At 34.6% G+C, this 18,538-nt stretch overlaps 1 protein-coding gene across 5 annotated transcripts in view; it reads left to right on the top strand.

The window, feature by feature from the left end:
- The window catches only part of LOC123532362 (calcitonin gene-related peptide type 1 receptor-like), a 199,788-nt gene that overhangs the window by 153,685 nt on the left and 27,565 nt on the right, over positions 1 to 18,538 (top strand). The window contains exon 1 of one of the 5 annotated variants that reach the window (XM_045313784.2): positions 1,001 to 2,170. The exons of the other annotated variants lie outside the window; for them this stretch is intronic. Within the exon in view, the coding sequence (XP_045169719.2) occupies positions 1,729 to 2,170 (442 nt within the window). The 5' untranslated portion in view covers positions 1,001 to 1,728. Of the gene's footprint in view, positions 1 to 1,000; positions 2,171 to 18,538 lie in introns of those variants that run through there. 5 annotated transcript variants of the gene reach the window in all.

The raw sequence follows: 18,538 nt of genomic DNA, 5'->3' as shown, positions 1-18,538 counted from the left end.
TGGCGGCATGACAGTGTATGCGCCAATGCATTAAAGACATACTAATTAAAATCAAATTTTAAAATACTTTGAACGCTAAGTAAATACAAGAGAGAGAATGATAAAAATAAGTACAATGCAAAACTTTTAAAATTAAAGCATTCAGGCTGATTATGCTCTTTAAGCTACTATAGAAGGATTAATCGAAATGTTGGCTCAATGTGTATCTGTATGTTGATGTACGCGCATTTCAGATTTTGAACGAAATGTAATGAAATAAAAAGAAAACCTTTTGGAATGGATAAGAGACAAAACTGAAGTTTAAAAAATCTGTCAAATATCTTTGTTTCCCGATGTTTAAGACACAAGTTTCACCTTTGTCATTATTTAAAAAAATATATGCTTTGAAAACAGATTCACAGCTGCTAGATGGGATTGTGCAGGAGTTTCTCTGTATGAATATTTTATTGATGAAAAAATCTGAATAATATGTTATTAAGTATCGAATCGTTTGATGATACCAGAGTTGAATAGAAATAAATGTATTTGAGATAATTAGAGAGTATTTACAGGACAGAAATTGATTGTTAGTTTTTACATGCATAAATACCTTCTGATAAGTGTGTCTGGATATAGTACAATGAAGGTTTTGCTGTCGCCTTGTTTGCCTCTAGTTACGATCCATTTATGATTATGTTACATCTTGCTAACATTAAATATCAAGCAATTTCGTAATATGGTTTATGATACTGCGCAGATATTTTACATAATCAGTAGAGAATCTTTTAACCTGAGGTTATGAAATGAAAGAAAGGATTATTGGTTTCTTCCCTGCTAGGAACAGCTATAACAGTCTTATATGGCTTTCTGATTGGAGAACTATTTGGTTTTATCTAGATGATTTTAAGTTTACAGAGACACTAAAACCGAAGCTAACTGCGAAGAAGATGTGCGCTTAAATTAAAAAAGAAAACACAACTATTATTTATTAATTGAACCAGTCATAACATATGGCGGGAATAAAGGGTACTTCGTTGCTAAGGCTGCTATAGGCAATATATTGGAATAATTTAACTGGCGTTCTGTGTGTCATTTTGATGGCGGCTTATTGAATTAATTTCAAATATTTTTTACATTTAAAGGATTGTCGTTTTGAATGGAATATTGTAGTAACGTAACAATACTTGTTTTTATCTCACAATGCTAAAGTAATGTACGTTAATATCTGTATCACATTTATGCCACAAAATGTGTAAAAAGCAATGCTGCTGTAATACATTTATGCCATGGTTTATGAGAATATAAAACATGACAGATATATACAGCAGTTATTTAAGTCACAGGCAAAAATGTGTCCGTGTTTTATCTAGATGCAAAGTTATGCTGCTGCATACCTGTGTAAATAATGAATAGCTTATCGGTTCAAATTTTACTTTTTATGGGTATAACTCTTTTCGCACGGTTAATTTTATAGACTTTTAGGTTAGATACTTTTAAATGTAATACGATGTTTTCACATAATAGTAAACATTGATAGTTTTATGAAAATGTTATTGAAAACATGGTATCAGAGGATACACAAATATTTGTTTATTGTTATCGAAATCTCTTGTTAAAACAAAAGTATGTTTTAAATCATGTATACGCACAGATAACACTTCAAACATCGTGTGTACATTATTGGATTATTTGTGTCATAAACTAGACTTTCGTTGTAGTTGTGTTGGTGAAAGTTTTAATGTTTTAAAAATGCAAGCTCTATGTAGGGATCGTTTTGTTGAACTTCCGGTAGCTTTGTTTCGATTGGTTTCGTGTTCAATGTGTTATAAATATCTTTTCTACTCTGGAAGTGATCTACAGCCCCATTTATATCAGCCTTGGATACTCGTACCTACTAAGGCCAGCGACATTTATTCACACAATTTCTCTGTATTTGCTGATGTCAACAATGTGACGTCAAGGGATCTTATCTGCAATTCTCTGATAGGAGATGACTGTAAAAGGTGGTCTGATTGTTGTCATGCCGCTATTTCTTGTTGTCAAAAACAGCTGGCAACACCAAAAAGAAACGTATCAGAGGGTGCATTTTGTCCACGGACATGGGACGGGTACGGATGTGTCGGAGATACAGACCCTGGTACTAGAACGTATATCTCGTGTCCAAGTTACGTTAAGCATGCTGATACATCGGGTAAGTGCTTTATGAAACACATTGCACAAAATTGTTCATAACACATTTTAAGACATCGTGGTACTATTCCAAATACAGACGAACATATCATTTTACATGTCAATATAGTGAATAAATATTGCCTTTGTTAACATTTCATAACTATTAAACATACATTACGTTAATTTGTCTACCAAACCTATAGAAAATGCATCAGTAAATAAAATGTACATGTAGTATAATTTTTTGATAATTAAATTCTCATTTAATTACTGGTATTGTGCTAAATGGCCTGCAAATGTTCTTGATTTACTTTTACATCATTTACACGTTATGACGTTACATTCCGTAATGACTGTAATTGTGTTTTTACACAGGCCTTAAGGCAGAAACGAAATAAAATGTAATGAATTCCATTAATTTTATGATGCTTTCGGATATAAACAGCAATATTAACATTCTATTAAATATCCATATACTTGTGCCATTAATACATGACTTTCTGTATGGAACCATTAGCACATCGATTATATTGTCAATGTTTCCAATATTTGCAAAAAAAACTTTTTTCTAAAGTTACAAGATCTTGACCTGGATTTGATTTTATGTTACATCTGTTATGACATTTCCTGGCCAGGCGGACATGTTAATAAAATAGAAAACTGACAAAAGACTGTTTAAATTCATTTAATACTGAGTAACGCGGAAATAGCGGAGGAAGTTTCACAGACAAGAACTCATTTGGTAATATCGATGTTGCATTAACATTTTATTGCAAGAACGCGTACACCTTAAAGGGAGTAATTAATGATTACAAGTGCAGGAAAAGTCAAAGAATTTATTTATGCGTGATTGGTAATGAAAAAAAATTAATTTGCACGTTTATAATGTTCTGATATTCAGATGACTTCCATGTAAACAGAATACAAGAAAAATCGAAACATGCATTTGACTTGCATCGTTTATTAGTCCCCTACTGGTTGAAAACCAGTTTCGGGGACTATAGGAATGCGCTTTTCCGTCATTCCGTCCGTCCGTCCGTCTGTCCGTCCGTCCGTCCGCAATTTCGTGTCCGGTCCATAACTCTGTCATCCATGAAGGGATTTTAATATTACTTGGCACAAATGTTCCCCATGATGAGACGACGTGTCATGCGCAAAACCCGGACCCCTAGCTCAAAGGTCAAGGTCACAATTGGAGGTCAAAGGTCAACAGGGCTTTTTTCCTGTCCGGTCCATAACTCGCCCATCCATTAAGGGATTTTAATATTACTTGGCACAAAAATTCCCCATGATGAGACGACGTGTCATGCGCAAAACCCGGACCCCTAGCTCAAAGGTCAAGGTCACAGTTGGAGGTCAAAGGTCAACAGGGCTTTTTTCCTATCCGGTCCATAACTCTCCCATCCATGAAGGGATTTTAATATTACTTGGCATAAATGTTCCCCATGATAAGACGACGTGTCATGCGCAAAACCCGGACCCCTAGCTCAAAGGTCAAGGTCACAATTTGAGGTCAAAGGTCAACAGGGCTTTTTTCTTGTCCGGTCTATAACTCTGCCGTCCATGAAGGGATTTTAATATTACTAGGCACAAATGTACCTCATAATAAGACGATGTGTCATGCACAACTTTCAGACCCCTGGCTCAAAGGTCAAGGTCACACTTAGCAGTCAAATGTTAACATAGCATGAACAGGGTCTGTTTCGTGTCCGGTCCATAACTCTGACATTCATTAAGGGATTTTAATATTACTTGGCACAAATGTTCCCCATGATGAGACGACGTGTCGTGCCAAATCCCGGACCCTTAGCTCAAAGGTCAAGGTCACAATTGTAGGTCAAAGATCAATAATTTTTTTTCCTGTCCGATCCAGAACTCTGTCATCCATCAAGGGAATGCAATATCACTTGGCATAATTGTTCCCCATGATGAGATGACATGTCATGCGCAACACCCAGTACCCTAGCTTAAAGGTCAAGGTCACACTTTGAGTTCAAAGGTCAGTAGGATTTTTTTCCTGTCCAGTCTAAAACTTTGTCATGCAAAAAAGGATTTAGATATCAGTTGGCACAAATATTTCCCTGGATGAGACAACATGTTATGCGCAAAACCCAAGCCCAGGGTCTAATGTCAAGGTCACACTTAGAGACCAAAGGTCAGACACAAGAATGACTTTGTCTGGAGCATTTCTTCTTCATGCATGGAGAGATTTTGATGTAACTTGGCACAAATGTTCACCAAAATAAGACGGATTGTCATGCGCAAAAACCAGGCCCCTAGGTCTAAGGTCAAGGTCATATTTAGAGATCAAAGGTCAAATTCAAGAATGACTTTGTCCGGAGCATTTCTTCTTCATGCATTGAGGGATTTTGATGTAACTTGGACCAAATGTTCACCACCATGAGGCACCCTTGTTTTTAGAATTACGTCCCTTTGTTTTACTATAAATAGATTTTATTGTAACTTTTTTTATTATTGGCCGTAGAGAAAAATCGAGATCACTTTTCTGTGGTACAACATGCATGTTACATCCATTTTTTAGGTGTATTTTGACCTATCTCTACCTGGTAAAGAGTTTCTTGTGGACTTATATTATATAGATTTTTTTTTTTTTAAGATAAATTTCCCTTTGTTGGTACTATAAATAACTTATATGATAACTTTTTTATAATCGGCAAAAACATTTCAATATGAAAACAACTGTGGGTTTTTATATATGCACATTTTAATCCAGGTGTGTTGTTATAACATATTGTATATAATAGTACAATATTGTTTATACATCATTGACAGATATCAGTTCATGATGTTATACTGCAGTAGAGAAAGTTAGGTGCCTTTCAGTAGGGGACTTTGTATTGCATGGCAATACTTCATTCACTTGTTTTATTTTTTTGCACTTTGATAGATACATTTATGATAATAACCCTGCTACGGTTGAGTAAAAACGCTCGACAAACTTCTTAAAATAAATGTAATATTCATTACAAACTTTTTTATGGATTTTGTTGTTGCGTCAATTCTCGAACTTAAATCCCAACGAATCAATTAATTTTCTGTTTACTTATCATAATCTCTAAAATTAGAAATACACGAATTTATGTCCCCGTGGGAGACTTTATAACTATCGCTATTTTTCATTTAAAACTTCGATTAAAGATGTATCACGTCCTTCCTATTTTTATCAATAATAATTTATTTCATGGCTTCACTAATTCTGTTGTAAGGTAATATTATCAACACGGCAAACATATAAATTTGTATTTTTCAAACATTATTTTTAATAAGAGTTTTTAGTGGACATCATAAATTTCATAAGTTAAATAAAGTTTGATACAAAAATGCAGTAGACTGTCTTTGTATACATCAGTGTTCTGATGTTTTCTGTTATCTCGTGTTCCTATGATCAAGGTTTACTTTAATGTATAATGACCTAGTAAACATTTATTTTTGCTGTGGCGTGGATAAGCAATGGCAAATTTATTTTTCATTTTGTTTCGCATACAGGATGAGTTACACTAACTGTACATTTACCTAAACTATATTTATACATGTATACGTACCAAAGAAAAGTAACTTAAATGTGAATATAAAAATAGGCGGGAAGAAACATCTTTAGAAACTCTTGCAAGGAAATTTGTATGTTTTGTTTAATATTCGGTATGGAAGCTGTTAACACTTTATCCTCATTTTAAGTGGCATTATGCGCATCTTATTGCACATAGTGTGTTTTTTGGTGAATGTTTTATAAAAGCAATGTTCGGTCCATATGCATTTAAATGTGTTAAATTAACAATAATGCTGTATACGTATTTGAAGTTAGAAATAAGGAAATCGGACTAATAAAATAAGTTATTTTCTTCAGTCTTCTATGCAGTGATCTCCCTCACCTATAGGTAGAGATTTCTGAAGTAGAAAGGAAGCAACTCTTGCGTGCAGTTTGATCTTTAGGGAGACTGCCCCAGTCAAAATAAGAAAAGTCATATTTGTTATAATCATATCGTACTGGTGACAGGAAGTTTTGGTATATTGGTTTAAAAGCTATGATTTCCCCTACCTTTTTTACAAACACATCTATTTCTTCTGGATTTTTACTTGAAAAATGCGTATAATTCCACTTTAAGATAAAGAAAGTCCTCATAACGGAACATTTCTCCTGGAAATACCAGGTAGATCATGGGCAGTCAAAGCTGAAGACTTATAAAAACAACATGTGTTTTTACCAAAAAAATCTCTTTGTTAACGTCACTTCTATCTTAGCCTGCTTTTTGAGAATCAAGTACATTACTATTTAATTTTAATTGTCTGATACGTCTCAGTTCACAATAAAGCAACAAAAATACTTTAAAATATCTACATTAGAGTGAAATTTGATCGACACATGCGTATTTACTTTTAAATCAGCATCCGATTCGGCTATTAACATAATTGGAATTGGTTAAAATCATTGGTACAGGAATGGATTAATCAAAATTAATCTTTCTACTTAAATCAAATCTATAAGGAGATTCATTTGAAGCATAGAACGGAACTAAGCAAAATAATAGCACAGTCGGTTTTATGAGAAACGAAAAGTGAAGACCGCCACGCCCCACCCAGCGATTCTAACGAAATTATGCTACAAAATAAGATTCATTGGACACATTACCTGCCAAATTAAATCAAATGTTAAAAGAAATTACACTGCAGATGCTTATTTTCTGAGAAGATTTACTGAAAAAAATTAACGAGATAAAATTGAATTGAGCTTGACATTTAAGCTTAGATGGGAAACCGTAAGTTCTTTTTTAATTGTGTATAATCTCGTAAAATTGGAAGAAGAAAAGAAGAAATAATCACGGACAGTAAAATATCGTTTATAGAAAGTAAGAAGGAGGCTTTAAACCAAGACAAAGTTAACATAAAAGAGGAATATTCTTCACCGTAATGTACAGCATTTACACTAAAATATATAGTAAAATAATTTAGACAGAAAAGCTAAAACAAATAGACAGGGGGAACACTTAAAGTTTTGAATATAAGTAAATAACAAGAAATTTTTTTTTCAATGTATTTGATAACAATTAATGTAAGAGAGAAATCCGGTGAAAACAAGACATCATGGTGACCATCACTGTATTTACATTTCTTTTGTTTACGCAACGATAAACAATTATGACGTTTACAATGAACTGACATTGCTATGACGTGAACATTCCAAAGTTATTCCAAATTTATAAAACTGCTAACGTAGCTGATTATAACGATATACGGAAATTGGTAGTCTGACAGCTAGAGTCCTTGTCTATAGAAAGGGGTACCTATACCCTAGACCACCGTCAAAACCTTAATGCGATGTACCCGTTTGGTTCCTTTTATCGACGGTTGCTCTTGAAAAATTCTTGCATCGTGATGCGACGTAAGAACGTCTGCTAAAATAGCATCTACAGTGTTTTAAGTGTCTTATTCGATCGATTTATTATAATCAATGTGAAGTTCTGTAAATAAAAGGTTGAAATAATATTTTTATTTGAAAACCAAACGTGTTTAATCATGTTGTAGTGGCATGGAAGAGGAAAGCGTCTATTTCACATTTATTTAACCACAAGATGAAGCTTTCAAAAAATAAAGATGACCATTTGAAAAAAGCAATTTTCCAATTTTTATTTAAAAAAAGCAGTAATGCAGGGCGTCATATCATACACCCTTAGGCGAAAGGATTTCTTACAGATTTGGAACATAAAATTTCTAAGTATATATTTCCTATATGATGGTTATTAGCGGGAAAGGATCGTCTAGTTTAATACTCTTCCGTTCATGAAAGATTTTACTTCACGTTATAAACATGTTTCTGTAAAATTTTGTAGATATTATCAATGTCTAAATGAAAACCTTTGAATGTTTCATCGAGTAAAGTATAAAGAAAAAACGAAATACGATATTTAGCTGTCGCAGTCATGACTGTATCATTTTTTGTCAGATGTCAGTACAAAAAAAAAAAAGAAACATCTACTCATTTTATGTGTTCCTTATGACATAAAGTATATTGTATAAAGGTAAAGGTCTTGTTTATTATAGTGCCAGCCCTATTGAAAGGGCCAGCCAATTTTGCTTATGAGACACCTTTATTGTGCGTACTAATTACCTCTAAAGTCCTACCACTATGCCAGGCGCCAGTCGGATAGAAGTCGGTAACCATTCATTTCACTAGCTCGCGGCTCACGAACCGGCCTTTTCGGAACGAGTCCCATGACAAACATCCCCCGGACGAACGCTCCCCATGGGGCTCGAACCTTCGACCTCCCGATCCCGAGGCGGACGCCTTAACCACTGGGCCACGTTGACCGTGTAAATTGAAAAACAAATGAAAATCTCACACAATTTCAGTCGATCTTCACATGATGCTAGAACATTTGATCAGACTGATCTGAAAACTAGATGAGAGAGAGAGAAAGAATATCAAAGGTATTTATTTTCTCTTTGAAATGATAAAATGCACACAGAGGTATGAAATGCGATTAGCCGAGTTCAAAAATTCTTGGATCTTAGGTCACAGTTAGAGGTACTAAAGACATTCATTTCTTTGCTGTTAATTTAAAAAAAAAACTGATAATGCTTCAAATGGAACATGCATTTGTTTTCTAAAAATGTAAACTTTATTATGCAAGCAATTATAGTTGTAAAACAAGATAACTTTTTAAGCCCACGGCGGATATAACAATTAAGTTTGGGATACAAATACTTTTAATAGTGGCTAGAGTAATTGTGAATCACACTTTAGAATAATTTGATTTTATCAATTGATTGTTAAAAGTACAAGCCAATTATATAGTGAACTCTTTAATGTACCCTTAACATGTTTCAACGAAATAATCTGGAAAAAAACTATGATATATGATACACATTCGTTCGTGTGTAAAATGGAATATGGAGATCTTTTTTTATAATTTAAAAGTACTTCTTTTTAATACTCCACTAAAACATTTTTTTTCAAACTCGAATAATAACGTGTTCAACAAACGTACCGGTACTATTCTAAGAAATACATGTTTCTATCACTGCGAAATTGCCAAGAATAAATATGTAAGAGAATTACAGAGACCTATATTTGATATGTTGATAGGTGAAGAACACAGTTAGTTAGTTAGTTTGGACATTTTTGAGCTAAATTGATATATCTAAGAATGACCCATATTCTAATTTAGAATATCTGCAGCATCCCGATATATTTGTTGGTAACAATTATTTTTAGCGTGCGCTCACGGACAATAACAAACAGTTGTGTTTCGGACATATCTCACCACGTTAATAAACTCGTTTATATGCTTCTTATATTACTTATGTTAGACAAATGTGATATTTTAGATATAAATATCATTTATGGATATCTGTTGGTAGCAACGTAAAGTTCATTTTCCGTTTCTAACCATAAACCTCGCACGTGTAAATAGGTAATGTCGAAACGTGTGCACGCGAGAATCTCTCTTTGAGCACGTGTTCACTTTCCAATTGAAAAAAACCCATGATGATGTTACGAGACTGAGCTTTACAGTGAACCTAAATGACGCAACCAAATTATTTCCTATACACATCTTAAAGTACCTTAAACCGATTTTATATTCATAAAATAGACACTTATAAAAAAACTTGCGGTAGTCGCAGTGGGTGACAAAAATTGAATATATCTCCATTGTACAGGCAAGGTACACTTCTTTCAGTATTTTGTGACATGCAAGGCTGCAAGACGTACTTGTTAATTTACAGGACCGAAACTGCGGAATTCATCCCAAGTGAAATCTTTGATTATTTAGTATGAGGAGGTCGTAGCATATTATACAGATCTATAGTCAGTAGGAAAATATTTTCGTATGATGCAATTTTGCAGGAGTTATGATATTATATTAAATTGAATGGTATATTAAATAGACCTTCTGCATACATCAAATTAACATTGACGTTTCTTGAGCATTTTGTGACTTACGTCATCTGGACCGCTAGCCTAATTTGATAATGTGTTTGTCTTTTATATACATGTTTTTCATATGCCTCTATTGAAAATTGGTAAGTGTAAGCGTTAAATTTTGGTATTGTTGAGAAGTTGTAAAATGCTATTTCAAGCGAGCACAATTTCTTTTATCATTTAGCGTTTGCTTTCTAATTAACTTGAGATTTAGTGTCCGTTTTGCATGATGTACTTTGGCGTTCACATATAAATATTGAACAAGATGTTACCCATCCCTTTTGACAATTTTTAAACAAATGAATTCACAAGAACCCATTAAACTGTTTATCTCAAGTGTGCCAGTGTAAACACCTATATCAAATCAGTTGTAATGGATAATAACATTATATGATCTTTCATTATGTACCATGTATTCGATTATGGAGTGGTGCAAACTAAACGCAGGACGAACGACGTTCAAGGACGAGCAGTTTTTACAGTGCTTTAGTATGTTTTGTTCAATTCAGATTTAATGTACGCATTATATTTTAATTTTAAGGAGTCTGAGAGTTTGATTTAACTCTTGTTCCCGTTGCCTTTTAGACATTTTGGAATGAACCTTTTTTTTTTATCATAATCAGCATTCCTGACATGATTCATTTTTTTCTATTTTGTTTTACTTTTTACAGAACAGTTTGTTATCACCAAGTGAAACTGTTTCCGTCATGTTGACCCAGTTCGACCGGTCACACCACTCTGTATAGTTAGCGGCTGACCTGTAAGCCTGACCTATAGATGTGTTATCTCTGACAATAAGGTCGATGTAGTCGTGACCTAAAGACTTAACAGAGATAACACATGTGTTGAGCTGATAATAAAAGAAATGTTTTCATTTTGTGTTTTCGATCCAAGCTAAGGTCAAACCAGACTGTTTACATGGATGTTTTAGATAGTGAGCGAGCACTGACAGTTAAGATTAATATGCAGATCATGCCTAACAAGAACATAGATCAGTTACAGGATACTAAACATAATCATCAGATATAGTCCTATTCACTAGAAGATTTAGTTTTATTTGTTCATATGTTTATGTCGGGATCCAGGGACAGTGGGTTGGCGCGGGTGTGGGTCCAATAGAGAAGTGACCTATACTCTGCGTGACTAGATAAAAATGTACCAAAAGCCGAAATTTCATACATGTATCATCATTTAAAAATGGTCATTGGTAATAACCCTTGAACCGTTACAGGCGGAGAGTGACTTTCAGGTATCTACGCCAAGAGTACCAAAATGATGTCTACAGTGAGGACGTTATATCCATTGGTCTCTTCTTATATCCATATAAGTGATGTTTAAAAAATTAAAATCTAGACCAAGAAATGCAATTGGGGCCACATTTCATACTTATATTGCAAAAGATTCTAGAAGGACATATCGTTTGCGTCATCTAACCACCACCCGCCGCATTCCGCCACGGATATTAGTTCTTCACCCAAAATTATGCCCGCAAGTATAAGTATTCTGGACCGGGGACTGTATGTGCATATTACTACATAACCTCATCCAATACATAAAAAACATAAGTGTTATAGAAAAAATAAAGACAAATAAAGCTGGCATTTTTTTAGCTCACCAGAGCACAAAGTGCTCAGGGTGAGCTATTGTGATCACTCACCGTCCGGCGTCCGTCCGTCGTCCGTCCGTCCGTCCGTCCACACTTTCCTTTAAACAACATCTCCTCCTAAACCAACAGGCCAATTTTGATGAAACTTCACAGGGATGTTCCATGGATGGTCTTCTCTAAAAATTGTTCAAAGAATTGAATTCCATGCAGAACTCTGGTTGCCATGGCAACCGAAAGGAAAAACTTTAAAAATATTCTTCTAAAAAACCAGAAGCCCTAGAGCTTAGATATTTGGTGTGAAGCATTGCCTAGTGGACCTCTACCAAGTTTGTTCAAATCATGACCCCGGGGTCAAAATTGACCCCGCCCCAGGGGTCACTTGATTTTATATAGAAAAATCTTAAAAAATCTTATTCTCAAAAACCAGAAGCCCTAGACCTTAGATATTTGACATGTAGCATTGCCTAGTGGACCTCTACTAAAGTTGTTCAAATCATGACCCCGGGATCAAAATTGACCCCGCCCCAGGGGTCACTTGATTTTATATAGGAAAATCTTCAAAAAATTTCTAAAAATAAAGCAGAAGGCCTATGTCTTAGATATTTCACATGTAGCATTGCCTAGTGGACCTCTACAAAATTTGTTCAAATCAGACCCCTGGGATCCAAATTGACCCCGCCCCAGGGGTCACTTGATTTTACATAGGAAAACCTTAAAAAATATTCTTCTCAAAAAGCAGAAGCCCTAGAGCTTAGATATTGACATGTAGCATTGCCTAGTGGACCTCTACTAAAGTTGTTCAAATCATGACCCCCGGGGTCAAAATTGACCCAGCCCTAGGGGTCGCTTGATTTTACATATGAAAATCATCAAAAAGTTTCTTAAAATAAACCAGAAGGCCTAGAGCTTAGATATTTCACATGTAGCATTGCCTAGTGGACCTCTACAACATTTATTCAAATCATGACCCCAGGATCAAAATTGACCCCGCCCCAGGGGTCACTTGATTTTACATAGGAAAATCTTCAAAAAATTTCTAAAAATAAACCAGAAGGCCTAGATCTTAGATATTTGACATGTAGCATTGCCTAGTAGACCTCTACAAAATTTCTTCAAATCATGATCCCCGGGGTCAAATTGGCCCCGCCCCATGGGGTTACTTGATTGTACATCGGAAAATCTTCAATATTTTCTAAAAATAAACCAGAAGGCCTAGGGCTTAGATATTCGATATGAAGCATTGCCTAGTGGACCTCTACAAAATTTGTTCAAATCTTGACCCCCCCAGGGTCAAATTGACCCAGCCCCAGGGGTTACTTTATTGTACATAGGGAAATCTTCATAAATTTGCTTAAAAATAAACCAGAAGGCCTAGATCTTAGATATACGATATGTAACAATGCCTAGTCGACTTTTACAAATTTGTTCAAATCATGACCCCCGGGGTAAAATTGGCCCCGCCCCAGGGGTTACTTGATTGTACATCGGAAAATTTTCCAAAAAATTTCTAAAAATCATCAGTTTGACATTTGAAACATATTACTCTGGTGAGCGATCCAGGGTCATCATGACCCTCTTGTTTGGTGGTGTAAACTAATATCGTTGTCATTAGAGGAAAGGTTTCACAGTAAAGCAAGTAGAGAAACGGTTTTATGCATAAATTGCCTTATTTCACGGTTTTGTTCGGTTATTGTTTGTACGAGCTTTTGTCGTACTCCCTCAGCATATATTGTTTTAATACACGTTTGGTGAAGATTCTAAATTTATCTCAATAATAGCAGATCATGTTTATGTCACACAAGAGAATATTGCGTCCTCAGTGCAGTGCTCTGTTGGTAAATTAAGCAATTACAACGTCGTTTAATTGTACATGTTACAAAATTGTAATTACACAACAATTTTGACATGCTGTTTTATATTATTCTTAATTATATAGCGTAGTTTACAGTTAAGACGAAACAAGAGTACTAAACTAACGTTCGTTAGAGCATATATGTCTGTAGGTCCGTAACGTTTTTATAATGTTACATTATATAGAATATATTGGCATTGTTAAAATGTCGTCAGTTAGAACTCTGTTCAACATTTTTTTATTTGCTATTGACAAGTTGCAAGATATTTTTGTAAGTTATTTCAACTTCAGAAAGAAAATAATTCATACAAAATCTATTCCTTCATTTAGTGTTAGGCTTTGTGGATTACCATAACTTGTATTAAGCAATATACTATATGCGTTTGCAGACTGTAAATAAGAAATTGGGACGAAAGAAGTCCAAGGGCGCCATAACCCTTAGTCTGCTAGTGATTCTGCCTATGCGACTAATGCAGACTAAGATCAGCCTGCACGGATGCAGGCTGATTATGGTCTGCACTGTTCGCTATTCAGTCAATAAATTTTCAGTGAACACCCCTTCGATAAATAAATGGTATTGCCAAAATTGATTGATGGACCAGTTAATTTTAGAAATTCAACAGACTAAAGGTTAAGAACTTACAAAGTATTCCTCTTGTGTCCCTTCAGATTTTGTGTTGAATTACGAAAAGAACTGCAAACTAAATTGTACTTGTAATAGTAAAATCCTGCAACTGATTAGTCTTTTTAACCTTTGTCTTTTTAACCTTTAGCCTGCTAGATTTCTAAAATGGACTCGTTCATCATTCAGTTTGGGCAATAACATTATTATTTGAAGGGTTTTTTACTTAAAGTATTCTGACTGAATGGCGAACAGTGCAGACCACGGCCAGTCTGCATGCTGATCTTGGTCTGCAATGGTCGCAAAGGCAGAATCACTTGCCGCCAGCAGGCTAGAGGTTAATTTTAAGACCCTAATTTCATCACTTTTGACAACTTGAAAGAATATAATCATAATACATAATTGTCTGATATTAGGGATTCTGTTGGAAGTCAAAAGTTTGCCGATAAGGCTCATAAACATCATTTATTTATCAAAATTCACCTGTCTTGTTTAGTTTGTAGAGAGATAAGAAAATGTATGTATTATGAATTATAGATAATCATCGAATGTCAAAATATAATACAAATAGTTTTCTATATTTAGTTTGATAAATGCTTTGCAAAGACAACTTGTGAGGTTGTAAAAATTTCAAATAAAGCATGGAGTCATTCTAGTGTATCTTTATTGAAATAGAACAGGATTTTAGTACGTGCATTATCTATATTAATCAAGATTTATTGTTTCTTTAATAGGCGTGCGTTGTTTTCTTTCCTATAATGTGCTATATTTATTACTACGCCTATACATTTTTACATTCTATATGAACTTTAAACAGTCAAAACATTATATTTCATCAGTATATCTCCGAACTTTGCTAGTTCATTCAGTGTGTGTGTTTGTTCGGGTTTAACGTCTTTCTTCAATAATATTTGAGTCATATAAACGACGGTATCTACTTGTAGCAGTGAGCGCAATGCCCAACGTTATAGTGCTGCCTCAATGGAGACTTGTGACATAATATTCCACTCAATCACATTATAACCAGTCTTAGTACTATCCTCTTTAATGCTGAGCGCCAAGCGAGAATTTTTCACGTCTTCGGTATGACGCGGTCAGGGATCGGACCCATGACCTCCCGCACTAGAAGCGGGCGCTTTACCACTAGGCTACTGAGGCGGTCAGTCCATTAAGTAGGCTAGTAACGCCAAACTGCGATAGCATAGTACCGATATACCGATATTTACTTTTGCAGAAAATTTATAGCGCAGTCGTTCACAAACAATACTATAAAATTTTGAAAAGGAAAATCATATACAATAATTGAATATTTGAAAAACACATAAAATTATACAGAGATTTTTAAAGCACATGCTTTTAATCATTAAAGGTTTGTTTGTTTGTTTCTTTTGGGTTTAACGCCGTTTTTTAACAGTATTTCAGTCATGTAACGGCGGGCAGTTAACCTAACCAGTGTTCCTGGATTCTGTACCAGTACAAACCTGTTCTTCGCAAGTAACTGCCAACTTCCCCACTTGAATCAGAGGTGGAGGACTAATGATTTCAGACACAATGTCGTTTATCAAATAGTCACGGAGAACATACGCCCCGCCCGAGGATCGAACTCACGACCCCGCGATCCGTAGACCAACGCTCTACCTACTGAGCTAAGCGGGCGGGTTTAAAGGTTTGTATAAATATCATTGTATTTGACATTTCTCAAAGTTGGAAGAAGAAACTTCATACACGTAGATTCAGTCTATGAAATAATACATCATTAATTATATATTTTTAATACCGTGTACATTTACGATTCTTATATTTGATAAGCTACATACATGTAAAAGCTAGCCAAATATATGCCGAATAATAACCCAGAACAACTCCAGCATACGATTAATTAAAAACAAACTATTGTAAAAATATTACAAGTAGAAATATGACAAATAATGCTCACATTTTTGATCGTGTAAACTACTATCCTTGTCATTAGAGGAAAAGTTTCAATGTAAAGCAAGGAGAAAAAAAAATGTACATAAATTGGCATATTTTAAGGTTTAAATATGACCTCGAGTCGAGTCGGTTAATGTTTGTACGAGGTTTTGCCGTATTCCCTCAGCATGTATTGTTTTACTACATGTTTGGTGAAGATTCTAAATTTATCTCCATAATAGCAGATCATGTTTATGTCACACAAGAGAATATTGGGTCTTCAGTGTAGTGTTCATTTGGTAAATTAAGCAATGACACCAACGTTTAATTGTACATGTTACAAAAAATGAAATTACGCAACAATGTTGACATACTATTATATATTATTCATATCATTAATGTTATAGCATAGTTTTCAGTGTTGACAAAACAGTGTACTAAATTAATGTTCGTTAGAGCATGTTTATTGTCTGTAGATTCGTAACATTTTTTTTATAATGATACATTAAACAGAATATATTGGCATAATTAGAATAAACACACATTTTTTTTATTTGCAATAGACAGGTTACAAGATATATTTGTAAGTTATTTCAGTTTCATTCAGTGTAAGGAAATATCGATTAATTCATAACTTTTAACAGCCAAGTAATATACGAAGTTATATGAAGGGATGTACTATATTATATGCATTTGCTAAAGATGGTAAATAATAAATTGGAACGAAGGAAGTCCAAGGGCGCCTTAAGAATGTACAACAATTTTCACTTGTGTCGCTTCAATTCTTTTTGTGTTGAAATAAGAAGTATAAAAAACATTGACTACAAACTGAATTGTATTTGTAATAAATATAGTAAAATGCTGCAACTGATAAGCCTTTTTTATTGTAAGACCCTAATTTCATCACTTTTGACAACTTGATAGAATATAATCATAGTACGCAATTGTCTGATTTTGTAAAGTCTATTGGAAGTCTAAATGTGTGCCGATAAGGCTCATAAACATCATTTATTTATCAAACATTTACCTATCTTGTTTAGTTTGTTGAGAGATATGAAAATGTGTGCATTATGGATTACAGATAATCGTCGAATGTCAAAATATGATACACATAGATTTCTATATTTAGTTTGATAAATGCTTTGCAAAGACAACTTGTGAGGTTATAAAAAGTTCCGATAAAGCATGGTGTCAGCCTAATGTATCTTTATAGAAATAGAACCGGATTTTAGTACGTGCCATATCTATATTAGTGGAGATTTATTGTTTTTTTTATTAGGCGCGTGTTGTTTCTTTCCTATATTCTATATGAACGTTAAATCGGTCAAAATATTATATTTCATCAGTATATCACCGAACTTTGCTAGTTCATTCAGTGTGTGTTTATGTTCGGGTTTAACGTCTTTTTTAACAATTTTCCAGTCATATAAACGACGGTATCTGCTTGTAGCAGTGAGCACAAGTGTTGTCCCACTGAAATACCATGCCGTAGACACGTGACAGACATTATATCACACCCAGTCACATTATACTGACACCGGCTGACCAGACCTAGCATTATCCTCGTAATGCTAAGCGCCAAGCGAGGAAGCTCCTACCATTTTCACGTCTTTGATATGACGCGACCAGGGATCGGACTTACGACCTCCCGCACTAGAAGCGGGCGCTCTACCACTAGGCTACTGAGGCGGTTTTTTCCATTCAGTAGGCTAGTAACGCCAAACTGCGATAGCATTGTACCGACATTTTCGTTTGCAATACATTTATAGCGCAGTCGTTTACAAACAATACTATGAAATTCATTGACAATAATAAAAAAAAAATTGAAAAAGAGATAAAATTATACAGAGACTTTTAAAACATAGGATTTTAATCATAAAAGTTTTGTGTAAATATCATGATATTTGACATTTCTCAAAGCATGAATTAACTAGTTAGAAGAAGCATTTAAGGATTTTTTAAGGAAACTTCATCCATATAGATTCAGTCTATGACATAATACGTCATGAATTATGTTTTCACTACAGAGTACATTTACGGTTATTATATTCGATTGGATACAGCTGTATACATGTAAAAGCCAGCCGAATATGTGCCGTATCTGAACCCAGAACAACTCCAACATACGATACATTAAAGAAATTATTGTTGCAGTCTGTCGAAGCAGTTGGTAAGACAGTACTAGGTGACAGTATATCTATTTAAGTATTCTTTTAAACAGGTCTCTGAATCTGAGAGACATTATGGAAATAAACCCTCTTTTAAAGAGATTTTTATGGTAAAGGCAAAAGTAATTGTTGTACAATCAATACCATGGATTCAAAAAGACCGCCTGCATACCGTGGATTTGAATTCAAAATATTTGTAACTCTTCAAGAGACTGTGGGAGAGACGGTCTAGTGGATAAGGTGTCGGCCGCTCAGCCAAAGGGTCGTAGGTTCCAGCCCCACTGGGGTC

The sequence above is a fragment of the Mercenaria mercenaria genome, chromosome 11, assembly GCF_021730395.1.
Source record: "Mercenaria mercenaria strain notata chromosome 11, MADL_Memer_1, whole genome shotgun sequence".
Taxonomy (NCBI): domain Eukaryota; kingdom Metazoa; phylum Mollusca; class Bivalvia; order Venerida; family Veneridae; genus Mercenaria; species Mercenaria mercenaria.
Note: the sequence above shows the minus strand (reverse complement) of the source record. Positions and strands in the feature narration are given on the sequence as shown.